Here is a 17500-nt window from a genome sequence, read left to right as displayed (position 1 = left end):
TATTTCTAAGATAGATCGTTCTGTGAAGTACAATATTTCTATAATAGATCGTTCTGTGAAGTACAATATTTCTATAATAGATCGTTCTGTGAAGTACAATATTTCTAAGATAGATCGTTCTGTGAAGTACAATATTTCTATAATATATATCGTTCTGTGAAGTACAATATTTATATAATATATTGTTCTGTGAAGTACACTATTTCTATAATATATCGTTCTGTGAAGTACAATATTTCTATAATAGATCGTTCTGTGAAGTACAATATTTCTATAATAGATCGTTCTGTGAAGTACAATATTTCTATAATAGATCGTTCTGTGAAGTACAATATTTCTATAATAGATCGTTCTGTGAAGTACAATATTTATATAAAAGATTGTTCTGTGAAGTACAATATTTCTATAATATATCGTTCTGTGAAGTACAATATTTCTATAATAGATCGTTCTGTGAAGTACAATATTTATATAATATATTGTTCTGTGAAGTACACTATTTCTATAATATATCGTTCTGTGAAGTACAATATTTCTATAATATATCGTTCTGTGAAGTACAATATTTCTTTCACGTAGTAAACATTTTTCAAAGTGTGGTCAGGTGTTTTTAAAAGAAAAAAGTAGATCTAGTTATTTCAGACGGAAAATGCGCATTCGATGCAAAATAGGTAAGTTGGCCCAATTAACAGTTCACATGGCACACCGGGTTGACAGCACCACGAAGCATCAAACTTATATACAACACAAACTAAGAAGGCGGGCTGACAACTGTAACGCAAAACGAGCAAGGCCACTCATTAGCAAACGCATGATGACGAAATTCAGAAACAGATAGACAGCTAACAGACAGACAGCTAACAGATAGACAGCTAACAGATAGACAGCTAACGTTCACACATTCAGAAATAAAAAAAAACAAGACTTGAAGTCATCAGAACGTTTGATAGTTCATGAATTTTAATTGTATGTTATTGGAACGTTTGATAGTTCATGAATTTTAATTGTATGTTATTGGAACGTTTGATAGTTCATGAATTTTAATTGTATGTTATTGGAGCGTTTGATAGTTCATGAATTTTAATTGTATGTTATTGGAGCGTTTAATAGTTCATGAATTTTAATTGTATGTTATTGGAGCGTTTGATAGTTCATGAATTTTAATTGTATGTTATTGGAGCGTTTAATTGTTGACAAAACTAAACGTCACGTGATGACGAAGTTACGAACTGGAGGACAGTGTACAGGCCTTGCAGTCCGTTATAAATTATATCTGTCGGGTCACGTGTGTCTGTGCATACAGCATGGCCCGGCTTCAATTTGTTTCAGTTGTGCAGATGGTCTTTCACAACATTTCTAATTATGAACACACACGGCATTGGACATACTGGCATACTTGACGCCTGGGGGAACCTTACATGTGTCTCTGAGTATAGATTGCTCAGAGGTTTTCTTTGTCTGTGTGCCTGTGTGTCTGCCTGTTTGTGTGTCTGTGTCAGTGTCTGTCTGTGTGTCTGTGTGTCTGTCTGTGTGTGTGTGTCTGTGTGTGTGTGCGTGTGTGTGTCTGTGTGTCTGTCTGGGTGTGTGTCTGTATGTGTGTCTGTCTGTGTGTCTGTGTCAGTGTCTGTCTGTGTGTCTGTGGGTGTGTCTGTGTGTGTGTCTGTGTGTGTGCGTGTGTGTGTCTGTCTGGGTGTGTGTCTGTATGTGTGTCTGTCTGTGTGATTGTGTGTGTGTGTGTGTCCGTCTGTCTGATTGTGTGTGTGTGTGTGTGTGTGTGTGTGTGTGTATGTGTGTGTGTGTGTGTGTGTATGTGTGTGTGTGTTGGTGTGTGTGTATGTGTGTGTGTATGTGTGTGCGTTTGCGTGTGTGTGTGAGTGCGTGTGTCTGTCTGTCTGTCTGTCTGTCTGTCTGTCTGTCTGTATGTCTGTCTGTCTGTCCACCCGTCCGTCTGTCTGTCTTTTATTTTCTTCGTTTTTGATTACCACTGTGAAACTTGAACAAGTAGATGTTATTCTATTTGTTTCAGATGCTTGACATGTTCTATGTAATCTGCCTGATACACTTGAACAGTTTTAGCGTTTTCTGACGTCTGCGAGAAGTTTCGTTCTGTTTCTTTTTCCCATCGCACTGGATTGCAACTGTCATGACGGACCGCTCGCGTCAGACCTTGCTGTGGTGCTCAATGATGCAATGTTACCTCCTGTAACACGCAATCCTTATTCTATTACCCGCCGCAAAAAATAACAACAATTGTCAGTAAGTACCAGTTGATTCGCTAAAACTGTTAGAGCGTTTTTCCACAGAGCGTATTCTTCCGCCATTTGCCTAAGCGAGACTGTACTCTCATCCTCAGAATTAATTAATGACATGTAGCTTATATTCTCCACAATACCAAAATACCATAAATTTCCTGCTTCTCAATTAAAGCAGAAGTGGTTTTTTTCTGACAGATTGCATGTGCCTGTGCCACAGTTGCCACTGATCCAAAAATAGAACCCGCTGTGTCTAATTTTTCACGGTTTCGACTTGCGAAGAATCTTCTCATAATTATGCCGTAGCTTATTATCCACATTACCAAATGATGAGTTAGTATACAATTCCCAGCAGCTAACAGAAAACACAAGTGTTATTCCGATAACGTACCAGCTAGATCAGCACTTTGGAATATATACGTAGCAGACTAGATTACACTGTCGGAAATACGACTGCATCAGTTCAGTAAATGAATGGTTTCTGAATTATTATTTCAAGGCAAGAACAATCGGAATCGAAAACGTGTAGGGTTTAGAACGTCCGTACCATATATAAGACTTATTACCAGCCTGCTTCATGGGTGCAGACTCAGTGCAACGTGACGAGCAATTCTTGTTTTTGGAATGCCGCAGTGGTTCGATTGCCCTAGCCTAGCAGACGACATAAACCCCGCTCAGCAAACTAACATGTTGGGCAAATGTAAACGAAACAAGAGGCGAAGCCATCAAGGCTCACGTAAGAAATCGACAAACAGTAACACACACACACACACACACACACACACACACACACACAAACACACACACACACACACACACACACACACACACACACACACACAGAAAGAGCATAGGTGAAACTGTGCAAGAAAGCGAGACACTAGATCTAGATCTGTCTGTCTGCATGTAGCCTACTTACAGGGACACGACTGCCAACTAGTCTCGGCCCGCTCAAAATAATAATGACCGAGACTTTCAGTACTTCCTTCGCGTGACGTCTAACCCTCTTACGTCATAATGTGACGTCAATGTAATGTGACGTCTTCAAATGTTAGAGTTTCTACCACAGACATACACACGCACGCACGCACGCACATACGCACATACGCACGCACGCACAGACAGACAAAGTTACGATCGCATAGGCTACACTTACGTGAGCCAAAAACTATGGGGATATAATACGTGTAGGGTTCAGAGCACTCTTACCGTTCATATTTAGTACCAGACTCCCCGATGAGTGAAGATACCACACGAGAAACATGCCACATTTATTTTGAAAATTTGCTAACCGTCGACCTTGGGTGTTAGCCAATTCAAGGGGACTCACTCTGCACAGTCAATCCGTCGAAGCTCGACTTGAGGTTTCGAATCGCAAATAACGAAGAACACAGTCCTTTCTGCGAGTTCAAATGAGGTCTCTCTGAAAGATCATCACTGTTCAGATTAACGCTACACTGGAATTTACCAACAGAAATCAAAACAAGAGTTTCCGTGTGATGAAAGCACGACACACTTGAGACAGCCCACACAAAAATAGATCTTCTACGACCTGACCACACAGTTATGCCTATTCAAATGCGCGTAGCAAAATGTGCGTGTTGTATCTTCTTTTTTCTCTGGCAGTACCGACAATATCGTTATTGAAACAATCCCAGTGCACCAAGGGATTTATAGAGCAAATCTCGAAAATAATTATTATGAATTTTCTCGATTAGGGTTAGGGTTAGGGTTAGGGTTAGGGTTAGAGTGCACTGGGATGTCTCAATAACTTAAGCAATAATTGACTCAACAATACAATAAACACGATTAATTCAACAACGAAATGAAAACCACGAAAGCGATCAAACGCATACAGTGTCGTACATTAATTACAATATCTCTTCCTGTTTCAGAGATAAATGATATTTTTAATGTTGTAATGCCCCATGTTAAATCTAAAGTTTAATCTTTATCTGTCTCTGTTTTCTTTTACGTCGATATCCGGATAGGTGATACTTCAGACTGGTGTTTGATACTTCAGACTGGTGTTTGATACTTCAGACTGGTGTTTGATACTTCAGACTGGTGTTTGATAGTTATCACTTCTGTTCATTTGTCTTTGCAGTTGTTCTTTTTGGTTGTCTCGTTTTTTACGTCGCAGTTTTAGCAGGAACAGACTACGCGTCAGCCTAAAATCTCCATCCTTGAGTAATAAAGATTGTTCGTACGTTCTCTCTCACACAGACACAGCCACACACACACACACACGCACGCACGCACGCACGCACGCACGCACACACACACACACACACAAGCACACACACGCACACACACACACACACACATACACACACACACACACACACACGCAAACAGAGTCACACACACACACACACACTCCCCTATCCCCTATCCCCCCGTCCCCCCCCCCCCCTGCCCCACACCCCTGCCCTCCCCCATCCCACCTCTTTGTTCCCGCGTACGCGCACAATGAATTCTATTTTAGGCAAAAGACTGGGTCACATAGGTCTGCTGCTTTTAACGCGCACTGCAGGAAATTGTCGAAACACAATGAATCTTATTTCAAGTAAAAGACTGGGTCACATATATGTGTTGCTTTTAACGGGTACTTTACATTTACATCTCTGTGCTAAGATCGTGTGTGCAGTTGTGTTGTGCGCTGTGCCAGCATGTCGTGTTGAAAGCAGTGTTTCACATTTTATTTTGTAAACGTTTGGATGGTTTCTGCACTTGTTGTTATTGCACTTGTTGTTTCTTGGATTCCGAGAGGTGTCCCACGGTGTGTAGATACATGTTTTGTGTGCGTCGACAATGCTTTCGACTATTTTGTTTCCAACCCCTAAAGATGACAACCTCTTATCAATGCAAATGCGACTAAAAAACAACAACAACAAAAATAGTCACGGTGTTCCTTTTGAACGCATATAAACCTATTTCGTTTTCCGTATTTTTCCGTATTGTTTTGTTATCGGAATGTGTATTGATTATCATTTTTAGAACGTGTCCATAAGCAGTCTGCTTGTTAACGTTCTTAATGGTGTTACTCAGTGTTTGAAACGCGTATCAAAGAAAACGAATAAAACACGCTTAAACCATTTTCCCTCGCATATTGTATTCCAATAAAACAATCTTATTCTGAATAAGCAGTTGACTTCACATCAGCGTAGATTGTGCAGAGTTGTTGATGAAGCGAACTTAACAGGAAGAAGATTGTGCGCGGACATACAAGATGAATACGTATGTTGAACAACAAGCATTCTGTGATTCATCACCCTACACGAATTTGTGAAGAAAGCGAGATTGAACCAGTCTACAGTGATTTCTTTTCAAGTTAAATGTACCAAGTAAAACACACACAAACTAACCTAACCTAGCCTAACCTAACCTAAACTAAACTAACCTAACCTAAACTAACCTAACCTAAACTAACTAAACTAACCTAACCTAACCTAACCTTAACTAACCTAACCAAACCTAACCTAACCTAAACTAAACTAAACTAAACTAACCTAAGCTAAGCTAAGCTAACCTAACCTAACCTAACCTAACCTAAACTAAACTAAACTAAACTAAACTAAACTAAACTAACCTAACCTAACCTAACCTAAACTAAACTAACCTAACCTAACCTAATCTAACCTAACCTAACCTAACCAAACCTAACCTAACCTAACCTAAACTAAACTAAACTAACCTAAGCTAACCTAACCTAACCTAACCTAAACTAAACTAAACTAACCTAAGCTAACCTAAGCTAACCTAACCTAACCTAAACTAAACTAAACTAAACTAACCTAAGCTAACCTAACCTAACCAAACCTAACCTAACCTAAACTAAACTAAACTAACTAACCTAACCTAAACTAAACTAAACTAACCTAAGCTAACCTAACCTAACCTTACCTAACCTAAACTCAACTCAACTCAACTCAACTCAACTCAACTCAACTAAACTAATAAAATAACATAAAATAAACTAAACAAAACTAAACTAAACAAAACTAAACTAAACTTAACCAAACTAAACTTACCTAAACGTAACTCAACCTAAGTACAATAAACTACACTGAACAAAACTCAATTAGTCTAAACTAAAGTAGCCCGAAAGAAACGGAACGAAAACAATTAAAACTAAGTGACTCTAGGAAAACAGCTAGAGAGGACATAATACAAACAATACAGATCTCATTATATTTTAATTGACTGTCTGGGACGTTAACATCAGTCGAAGCAAACATTGTGACTGATGAGTGCGATGAGCAAAGTGTTACTGAGCTACACTATTAACACATTACAGTAAAGGTCAGAGTGGACGTAGCAAAGTGTGATGGATTTTCACAAATTGTGCGGCAGTACCGATTTATGGGTAAGTCTGTTATATCCACATTGTATTTCATGATTGATGGTGGTGGGGGGGGGGGGGTGGGGGTGTTTACCGTGTGTGTTTCCCGGGAGTACCATCCTGCCGCCTTCTGCAGGGTGACGCCCAAAACGTATACATCTGTTCAACGAATGACTTCATATTGTCTGTACAATACCTTCAGCATATGGAGGAGCACCTTACGAAGTTTCACGTGTCTAGGTACAACAATGGGATTTGTGGTCTTTCCAAAGAAATATCTAAATTCAAGGGTTGACCCAATAGCAGGGGGTTTGACACTGAGCGGTACCACACTCGCCCAATTTAAACCCTTCAGATGTTCTCACATTTATTTCTGGAGGTCATCGATAGTCTGGGGTATTTTGGGGTACTTGGACCTTCAGGTATTCAAAGGTTAAAGTCTGGAAGATTTTCATACGGGGTCGGGGGGGGGGGGGGGGGGTCGATGGGTACATGTACTACTCGTTTTCGAATCTCCTCATGTTCAGTCCATCGCCGAAGTTGGATATTTTTGTCGAAAGTGCACAAGTCAGATAAAATGACCTACAAACTTGGTGATATGATCACAACAGTCAGATAAAATGACCTACAAACTTGGTGATATGATCACAACAGTCAGATAAAATGACCTACACACTTGGTGATATGATCACAACAGTCACATAAAATGACCTACAAACTTGGTGATATGATCATGCATAAGTGGAAGTTAATGTGCACCAAGTATGGACCAATTCGCTCGTAGAAGGTATGGGTGGCATTGTTTTTGGGTCACCGTAAGCGTGGAACTATTCTATTCTGAGTATGAAAGTCGCTTGTTCATTTCGATGCTTGTTATTCTCTCGGGTGCCAGGAGATTGGTTCCGTATAACTCTCCCTTACTACATTACACATGTCGTATGCACAAAGAGCGCTTACCGTACACTCCCTTGTATACGCCCAGTGTCGAGTAAACGCCCACCCCCTACTTTTGGTCAAATTCTGCGCACAGGGTACAGTACCTAGTCAACGCCCACCCCCTACTTTTGGTCAAATTCTGCGCACAGGGTACAGTACCTAGTCAACGCCCAGCCCCCAGTTTCGATCATTGGAGTAGACAAGACAAATTTGAAAGATTGTTTTGTCTGCTGTTGTTGTTTTTCAATTGTTTCCCTTCCTTGGAAATGTTTCGCGGAGTGAGCAGAAAAAGGATTTTAGACGAGTCCATTTAGAGTGGCTAGAGAATCGCGAGGCATGTTGATGCATGGGACTGAGCTTCATCTTGGGCGGGAAGTGATGTCTGAAGAGGTTGAGTTAGGTGTTCTTGGATTGCTTGACCAAGAACGGGTAGAGGGCCGTGTCGTCAGAAACAAAGATCTTTTGAAGTTATAAACTTGTTAACAGACACTGTGAAGCAACGAGATTATCTTGGTGGTTTGTTTGCAGAATTCCTTGTGTGTGTGTGTGCGTGTGCGTGTGTGTGTGTGTGTGTGTGTGTGTGTGTGTGTGTGTGTGTGTGTGTGTGTGTGTGTGTGTGTGTGTGTGCGAGAGAGAGAGAGAGAGAGAGAGAGAGAGAGAGAGAGAGAGAGAGAGAGAGAGAGAGAGAGAGAGAGACAATGACAATGACAATGACAAATCTTTATTTTTCGAGGGTGACAAGAATAAGCATAGATATGCTTTTTTGCATCTGGCCCTCGCCCTAAAGAGGGACTAAACTATTTTACTATAACTATGACTAGGGAAAAAAAGGTTACATAAAAACATTAATGGGGAGAGAGAGAGGGAGAGAGAGAGAGAGAGAGAGGGTCGAACACGTCCCTGCCAAATAACAACATATCGTTATTCTAGCAAAGGAATCGCCCCTGCAAAGGGTTTTGTACCTAGTAAACGCCCACCCCCAACTTTTGGGCAAAATTGGTGCATATGGGGGGTGGGCGTATAGAAGGTAGTTTACGGTACTTCCCTTTAGTTATTTTGTTCTATTCACGTTGTACTGACACCTCTCTGTTCTATTCACGTTGTACTGACACCTCTCTGTTCTATTCACGTTGTACTGACACCTCTCTGTTCTATTCAAGTTGTACTGACACCTCTCTGTTCTATTCACGTTGTACTGACACCACTCTGTTCTATTCAAGTTGTACTGACACCTCTCTGTTCTATTCACGTTGTACTGACACCTCTCTGTTCTATTCACGTTGTACTGACACCTCTCTGTTCTATTCACGTTGTACTGACACCTCTCTGTTCTATTCAAGTTGTACTGACACCTCTCTGTTCTATTCACGTTGTACTGACACCACTCTGTTCTATTCACGTTGTACTGACACCACTCTGTTCTATTCACGTTGTACTGACACCTCTCTGTTCTATTCAAGTTGTACTGACACCTCTCTGTTCTATTCACGTTGTACTGACACCACTCTGTTCTATTCACGTTGTACTGACACCACTCTGTTCTATTCACGTTGTACTGACACCACTCTGTTCTATTCACGTTGTACTGACACCACTCTGTTCTATTCAAGTTGTACTGACACCTCTCTGTTCTATTCACGTTGTACTGACACCTCTCTGTTCTATTCATGTTGTACTGACACCTCTCTGTTCTATTCACGTTGTACTGACACCTCTCTGTTCTATTCAAGTTGTACTGACACCTCTCTGTTCTATTCACGTTGTACTGACACCACTCTGTTCTATTCACGTTGTACTGACACCACTCTGTTCTATTCACGTTGTACTGACACCTCTCTGTTCTATTCACGTTGTTCTGACACCTCTCTGTTCTATTCAAGTTGTACTGACACCTCTCTGTTCTATTCAAGTTGTACTGACACCTCTCTGTTCTATTCAAGTTGTACTGACACCTCTCTGTTCTATTCACGTTGTACTGACACCTCTCTGTTCTATTCACGTTGTACTGACACCTCTCTGTTCTATTGAAGTTGTACTGACACCTCTCTGTTCTATTCAAGTTGTACTGACACCTCTCTGTTCTATTCACGTTGTACTGACACCACTCTGTTCTATTCACGTTGTACTGACACCTCTCTGTTCTATTCACGTTGTACTGACACCTCTCTGTTCTATTCACGTTGTACTGACACCTCTCTGTTCTATTCAAGTCGTACTGACACCTCTCTGTTGTGTCCACAGAACTCCACACTGCTGGCGGAGAGCAGCTGGCCTCAGCTGACCGACTGCTTCATCAACACGGTCTTGGTATGGACGCCATGTTTGTTCCTGTGGCTCCCGCTACCGGTGTACTTGTATGGACTACACAAGAGAGGGGACGTAACTCCATTGCCTGTCACGTGCTTGAACTCAGCGAAAACAGTGAGTTGTCTGCCTTGGTGCTCCTTTGAAGAGAGAAGTAAAAGGCACACGTAATCCGTGAAAAAACGGTCAAACTATCACAGATCCGGCCTGGTTAATACAATGGATACGATCATCCGCCCTCCCCCCCACCACCCACCCTTCCCCCGCACCTTGACACATACCTAAACTCAACATCCCAGGAGCATTTTTAGACCTTTCGGCTCAGCATCTGAGATGTGGCTAGACTGTGACAGTCATGGATTAATGCCAGACTTTCACAGTCACGGGTTAATGCCAGACTGTCACAGTCACGGATTAATGCCAGACTTACACAGTCATGGCTAGACTTTCACAGTCATGGCTAGACTTTCACAGTCATGGCTAGACTTTCACAGTCATGGCTAGACTTTCACAGTCATGGCTAGACTTTCACAGTCATGGCTAGACTTTCACAGTCATGGCTAGACTTTCACAGTCATGGCTAGACTTCACAGTCATGGCTAGACTTTCACAGTCATGGCTAGACTTTCACAGTCATGGCTAGACTTCACAGTCATGGCTAGACTTTCACAGTCATGGCTAGACTTCACAGTCATGACTAGACTTTCACAGTCATGACTAGACTTTCACAGTCATGACTAGACTTTCACAGTCATGGCTAGACTTCACAGTCATGGCTAGACTTTCACAGTCATGGCTAGACTTCACAGTCATGGCTAGACTTACACAGTCATGGCTAGACTTTCACAGTCATGACTAGACTTTCACAGTCATGGCTAGACTTTCACAGTCATGGCTAGACTTACACAGTCATGGCTAGACTTCACAGTCATGACTAGACTTTCAGAGTCATGGCTAGACTTCACAGTCACGGCTAGACTTACACAGTCATGGCTAGACTTTCACAGTCATGGCTAGACTTCACAGTCATGGCTAGACTTACACAGTCATGGGCTAGACTTTCACAGTCATGGCCAGACTTCACAGTCATGGCTAGACTTACACAGTCATGGCTAGACTTTCACAGTCATGACTAGACTTTCACAGTCATGGCTAGACTTACACAGTCATGGCTAGACTTACACAGTCATGGCTAGACTTTCACAGTCATGGCTAGACTTTCACAGTCATGGCTAGACTTTCACAGTCATGGGTTAATGCCAGACTTTCACAGTCATGGCTAGATTTTCACAGTCATGGCTAGACTTTCACAGTCATGACTAGACTTACACAGTCATGGCTAGACTTCACAGTCATGGCTAGACTTTCACAGTCATGACTAGACTTTCACAGTCATGGCTAGACTTTCACAGTCATGGGTCAATGCCAGACTTTCACAGTCATGGCTAGACTTTCACAGTCATGACTAGACTTTCACAGTCATGACTAGACTTACACAGTCATGGCTAGACTTTCACAGTCATGGCTAGACTTTCACAGTCATGGCTAGACTTCACAGTCATGGCTAGACTTTCACAGTCATGGCTAGACTTTCACAGTCATGGGTAGACTTTCACAGTCATGGCTAGACTTTCACAGTCATGGCTAGACTTCACAGTCATGACTAGACTTTCACAGTCATGACTAGACTTCACAGTCATGGCTAGACTTTCACAGTCATGGCTAGACTTCACAGTCATGGCTAGACTTTCACAGTCATGGCTAGACTTCACAGTCATTACTAGACTTTCACAGTCATGACTAGACTTCACAGTCATGGCTAGACTTTCACAGTCATGGCTAGACTTCACAGTCATGGCTAGACTTACACAGTCATGGCTAGACTTCACAGTCATGGCTAGACTTTCACAGTCATGGGTCAATGCCAGACTTTCACAGTCATGGCTAGACTTTCACAGTCATGGGTTAATGCCAGACTTTCACAGTCATGGCTAGACTTTCACAGTCATGGCTAGACTTCACAGTCATGGCTAGACTTTCACAGTCATCGCTAGACTTCACAGTCATGGCTATACTTTCACAGTCATGACTAGACTTTCACAGTCATGGCTAGACTTTCACAGTCATGGCTAGACTTCACAGTCACGGCTAGACTTTCACAGTCATGGCTAGACTTTCACAGTCATGACTAGACTTTCACAGTCATGACTAGACTTTCACAGTCATGACTAGACTTTCACAGTCATGGCTAGACTTTCACAGTCATGGCTAGACTTCACAGTCATGGCTAGACTTTCACAGTCATGACTAGACTTCACAGTCATGGCTAGACTTTCACAGTCATGGCTAGACTTCACAGTCATGACTAGACTTCACAGTCATGGCTAGACTTTCACAGTCATGGCTAGACTTACACAGTCATGGCTAGACTTCACAGTCATGACTAGACTTTCACAGTCATGGCTAGACTTTCACAGTCATGGGTTAATGCCAGACTTTCACAGTCATGGCTAGACTTTCACAGTCATGGGTCAATGCCAGACTTTCACAGTCATGGCTAGACTTTCACAGTCATGGGTCAATGCCAGACTTTCACAGTCATGGCTAGACTTTCACAGTCATGGCTAGACTTCACAGTCATGGGTCAATGCCAGACTTTCACAGTCATGGCTAGACTTCACAGTCATGACTAGACTTACACAGTCATGGGTCAATGCCAGACTTTCACAGTCATGGGTCAATGCCAGACTTTCACAGTCATGGCTAGACTTCACAGTCATGACTAGACTTACACAGTCATGGGTCAATGCCAGACTTTCACAGTCATGGGTCAATGCCAGACTTTCACAGTCATGACTAGACTTTCACAGTCATGACTAGACTTACACAGTCATGGCTAGACTTACACAGTCATGGCTAGACTTTCACAGTCATGACTAGACTTTCACAATGCTGCAGTAAAACGGTGCTGTTGTTTTACTGCAGAAAACCTGTTTACACCTTTTCTGCAGCATTTTGTACTGGCTCTTGGCGGATTATGACATTATTCAGTTATTCTGCAGAAAAACCGAAATGCTGGAGAAAAACTGTCTTTTCTGCAGCATTTCTGCATAATGTCATCTTTCGCGAGAGCAACGGTTTTTTTCTGCAGTAAAACAGTTTTACTGCAGTAAAATTGAAATCAAGAATGCTGCAGTAAAACGGTGATATTGTTTTACTGCAGAATAGTCTGTCACAGTTTTTCTGGAGAAAAACGAACGACCTTGTAAAGTAGCGTTTGTATTCGTCGCCCCCTGGGATAGTATAATAGTTTATTCCGCAGTGTACCAATCAGAAGGCGTGTAGCACAACTATTGGTAATTCTGGATGAGTCCATCTCTCGACAGAGGGGGGCTCGCGTGCTCCAACATTATAATGAGCCAGTACAAAATTCTGCAGAAAAAGTGTAAACAGGTTTTCTGCAGTAAAACAACAGCACCGTTTTACTGCAGCATTCTTGATTTCAATTTTACTGCAGTAAAATGTTTTGCTCCAGAAAAACCCGTTGCTTCGGCGAAAGATGACATTATTCAGAAATGCTGCAGAAAAGACAGTTTTTCTCCAGCATTTCTGTTTTTCTGCAGAATAACTGAATAATGCCAAAATGCTGAAGAAAAAGTGTAAACAGTTTTTTCCCAGTAAAACAACATCTCCGTTTTACTGCAGCATTCTTGATTTCAATTTTACGTTGCTCTCGCGAAAGATGACATTATGCAGAAATGCTGCAGAAAAGAACGGTTTTTCTCCAGCATTTCTGTTTTTCTGCAGAATAACTGAATAAAGTCATCATCCGCCAAGGATAATGGTGAGCGCAGCATACTGTCTGTGTCCCGCTGTCACGGTCGCCCTCAGGAATAAATTGTCTTAATTCCGTTCAGGTGTTGCGTGACCACGTCTTCGTTCTCACAGTTATCAGCTGTCTGACCCGTTCCCACGACAACCGGGCCAAAGTTCATGTTGATGAAAGATAGAACTAGAACTTCACAAGTTAATTATGTTAATTTGAGATCAGAAGAATATGTTCAATAAGAACATTTCTCACTGTTGATGCCACTAAAACTCTCGTTACATCCTGCATTCTGTGTAGATTAGATTACTGTAACTCCCTTCTCATAGGCTGCCCTGACTCCACTCTCCAACCCTTGCAAAAAGTCAGTACAACACTTTGCTGCACGTCTTATTTTCAGAGCACAGCATCGACAACCCTGCACTCCTCTCATGAAAGAACTTCACTGGCTTCCTGTGTCTGAACGTATTAGGTATAAAGCTGCCTGCTTCTGCTACAATATCATCTCTGAATCGGCACCTGCCTATCTTTCGGAACTGGTCTCCCTCTACACTCCCTCTCGCACCCTTCGTTCTTCTGATGATGCTCGACTTCTCCGTCAAGGTCGCTTTAAACGCAAGGCTCATGGCTTCCGCACGTTTTCGTATTATGGACCTCAGTTATGGAATTCACTCCCCTTTCAATTACGTCACTCTCCATAGATTTCATCTTTTAAGTCCAATTTGAAAACTCACTTGTTCCAACAACATTACGGATAGTTCCTTAGTATAGAGTCTGGGGATGTGAAATGTGCATGGTGTGTTGTTTGAATCTGACAGTGATTGTATGAATTTTGTATGCATGTATTGTTGTCACGCGCTTTGAACTTCTGATAAGGCGCTTTATAAATGCCCGTTATTATTATTACTATTATTATTATTATTTAAGTTATTGAGACATCCCAGTGCACTAAGGGATTTATAGAGCAAATCGAGAAAATTCATTATTGAACGAAGCGCATAGCGCTGAGTTCAATAATTATTTTCGAGATTTGCTCTATAAATCCCTTAGTGCACTGGGATTGTTTCAATAACGATATTGTCAGTACCGCCATAGAAAAAAGAAGATTCCAAACGCACACTTTGCTACGCGCATTTGAATAGGTATAACTGTGTGGTCAGGTCGTGTACAGTAAGATCTACTTTTGTGTGGGCCGGTGTCTCAAGTGTGTCGTGCTTTCGTCACACGCATTTTAATTTCTGTTGGTAAATTCCAGTGTAGTGTTAAAGCTGAACAGTGATGATCTTTCAGAGAGACCTCATTTGAACTCTGAGAAAGGACTCTGCTCTTCATTATTTGCGATTCGAAACCTTCAGTCGAGCGTCGATGGATTGACTGTGCGGAGTGACTCCCCTTGAATTGACTACCCCACGACACGAAAGACTCGACTGTTCGCACATTTTCAAAATAAATGTGGCATATCTCGTGTTGTATCTTCACTCATCGGGGAGTCTGATACTAAATATGAACGGTAAGAATGCTCTGAACCCTACACGTATTATATCCCCATCGTTTTTTCGTTCACATTTGCCCAACATGTTAATTTGCTGAGCGGGGTTTATGTCGTCTGCTACTGCTAGGCTAGAACAATCGAACCACTGCAGTCTGCACTGTCACTGAGTCTGCACGAATAAGGCAGCCTGGTAATAAGTCTTATAATTATATGGTAAGAACGTTCTGAACCCTACACGTTTTCGATTACGATTGTTCTTGCCTTGAAATAATAATTCGGAAACCATTCATTTACTGAACTGATGCAGTCGTATTTCAGTGTAGTCTGCTAGAGTCGATCGAATCAGTCTTCCAAATGCTGTGTACGTTATCGGAATAACACTTGTGTTTTCTGTTAGCCGCTGGGAATTGTATACTAACTCATCATTTGGAAATGTGGATGATAAGCTACATGCCACTAACACGGCATATTATGAGAAGAATCTATGCAAGTCGGCGAAAATGAGATGAAACACAGCGGCTTCTAGTTTTAGATCACTGGCACTGGCACAGGCACATGCAATCTGTCAGAAAAAAAACCCACTTCTGCTTTAATTGAGAAGCAGGGAATTTATGGTCATTTGGTATTGTGGAGAATATAAGCTACATGTCATTAATTAATTCTGAGGATGAGAGTACAGTCTCGCTTTGGCAAAGGGCGTAAGAATACGCTCTGTGGAAAAGTTAGCGCACTCCAAGAGTGCGCTAACAGATTTAAGCGCATCGCCATTAGCCAATCAACTGGTTCACATCAGTCATGTGACACCAGTACTTACTGACAATTATTATTATTATTATTATTATTATTATTATTATTATTATTATTATTATTAATTATTGGCTCGTTTTCGAGTTCAGCAAATTATGCTTATCGCTGATTGTGTGTGTGTCTGGGGGGTGGGGTGTGTGTTTGTGTGTATGAGAGTGTGTGTGCGTGTGTGTGTGTGTGTGCGTATGTGTGTACGTGTGTGTGTGTGTGTGTGTGTGTGTGTGTGTGTGTGTGTGTGTGTGTGTGTGAGGGAGGGGATTAGGATGTGGCCTGAGAGTATTTTAGCGCGTGTTTGAGTGTGCTATAAAGTTGAAAAAACTGACTGATGCAGGTCTTGATGTCGCCATGGTGTGTTTGGGTTTTGCATGTGCAAATTGTTTTCACAACTTCCACTTGACGGTTGTACAGTCGCCGAATGTCAGCAAGTGTGACCGACATTGTGGCCTGGCTCAGTAGTAACACGACATTACCAGGGCATTGTTTCAGGTCCTACGCTTTCTTAGAGTAGGGCGGGGTGTGTGGGTGGAGGTGGGTGGGGGGAGTTAAAGTTAAACCAGATGTTGGACTCGTCGTGCTGGCTCTGTCTATGCTGGCAGACTGATGCTGGTAACTGTTTCTGCATTGCTCTCCTTATTTTGCTTCTACAGTGGACAATCCACCCCCACCCCAACCCTCCTTCTCCCGCCTTTCAACGTGTCCCAGAATGCAACACTTTCAGTTTTATCTTCGATGTTCTGTTCATAAACTCTGTACCTTCACTTCCTGTTGACCTCTGAGTGTCGCACGTCTTAAAAGAAGAGAGGGGGGGGGGGGAGTGGGGGTGGGGGGGGGGAGTGGTCAACTGTAGCATATTCAGTTGACACTTGAACATGCAGCGCTGTCATGTGGCTGGTTGAAACATGTTGAGTTAATACGAATGTGTCACCAACATTCTGAATAACATTTTTGGGGACATTTGTTTATCAAAACCCGAGCAAAATATTTCCGATGTGAATTTAAACCTGACTGCTGTATATATTCAATTGACGTCTTTGTGCTTCGAGCACATTCAGAAATGTTAATCAAACTTCATCAGTGTCTGTCTTGAGAAACTCTACTCGGAGACCAAGCTTGTGAAAACTGATCGAGTGGCAGTTGAGGTCACTGTGACCCCGCACATTGCGCGTATTACAGGTTGTCAATGATGAAAGTGTGCCAACATTGACCGCTGCAGACATAAATACATTATAAACACAGAGTGAAAAGTGAATGTTTACACGTGTTTGTCATTGTACCTTGATGAATGTAATTCATCCTAAAAAAGAAAAAAAGAAAAAGCCGCTATCTTGGAGACACATGTGACGTCACAACATGCTGAATGACGGACAAAGGGAGCTAAATCCACCGAGAAACGATTGAGCCTCAGTGTGTCTTTGCTGATCTCCCTTCCAAGTCCCTTGACGCGAATGAAAGTCGTGAACATCCGCCGTCTACATGCAGTGGGCCAGGACTGCAACAGTGTTCTCACTGACGGCTTTTTGTACACGGCAAGATGCGAT

The 17500-nt window shown here is 42.0% G+C and overlaps 1 protein-coding gene across 1 annotated transcript in view; it reads left to right on the top strand.

The window, feature by feature from the left end:
- Nucleotides 1–17500, top strand: part of LOC138974457 (multidrug resistance-associated protein 1-like) — a 27982-nt gene that overhangs the window by 1064 nt on the left and 9418 nt on the right. The window contains exon 2 of the mRNA XM_070347174.1: nt 9775–9954. Within this exon, the coding sequence (XP_070203275.1) occupies nt 9775–9954 (180 nt within the window). The remainder of the gene's footprint in view (nt 1–9774; nt 9955–17500) is intronic.

Source organism: Littorina saxatilis, linkage group LG8 (assembly GCF_037325665.1).
Source record: "Littorina saxatilis isolate snail1 linkage group LG8, US_GU_Lsax_2.0, whole genome shotgun sequence".
Taxonomy (NCBI): Eukaryota; Metazoa; Mollusca; class Gastropoda; order Littorinimorpha; family Littorinidae; genus Littorina; species Littorina saxatilis.
Note: the sequence above shows the minus strand (reverse complement) of the source record. Positions and strands in the feature narration are given on the sequence as shown.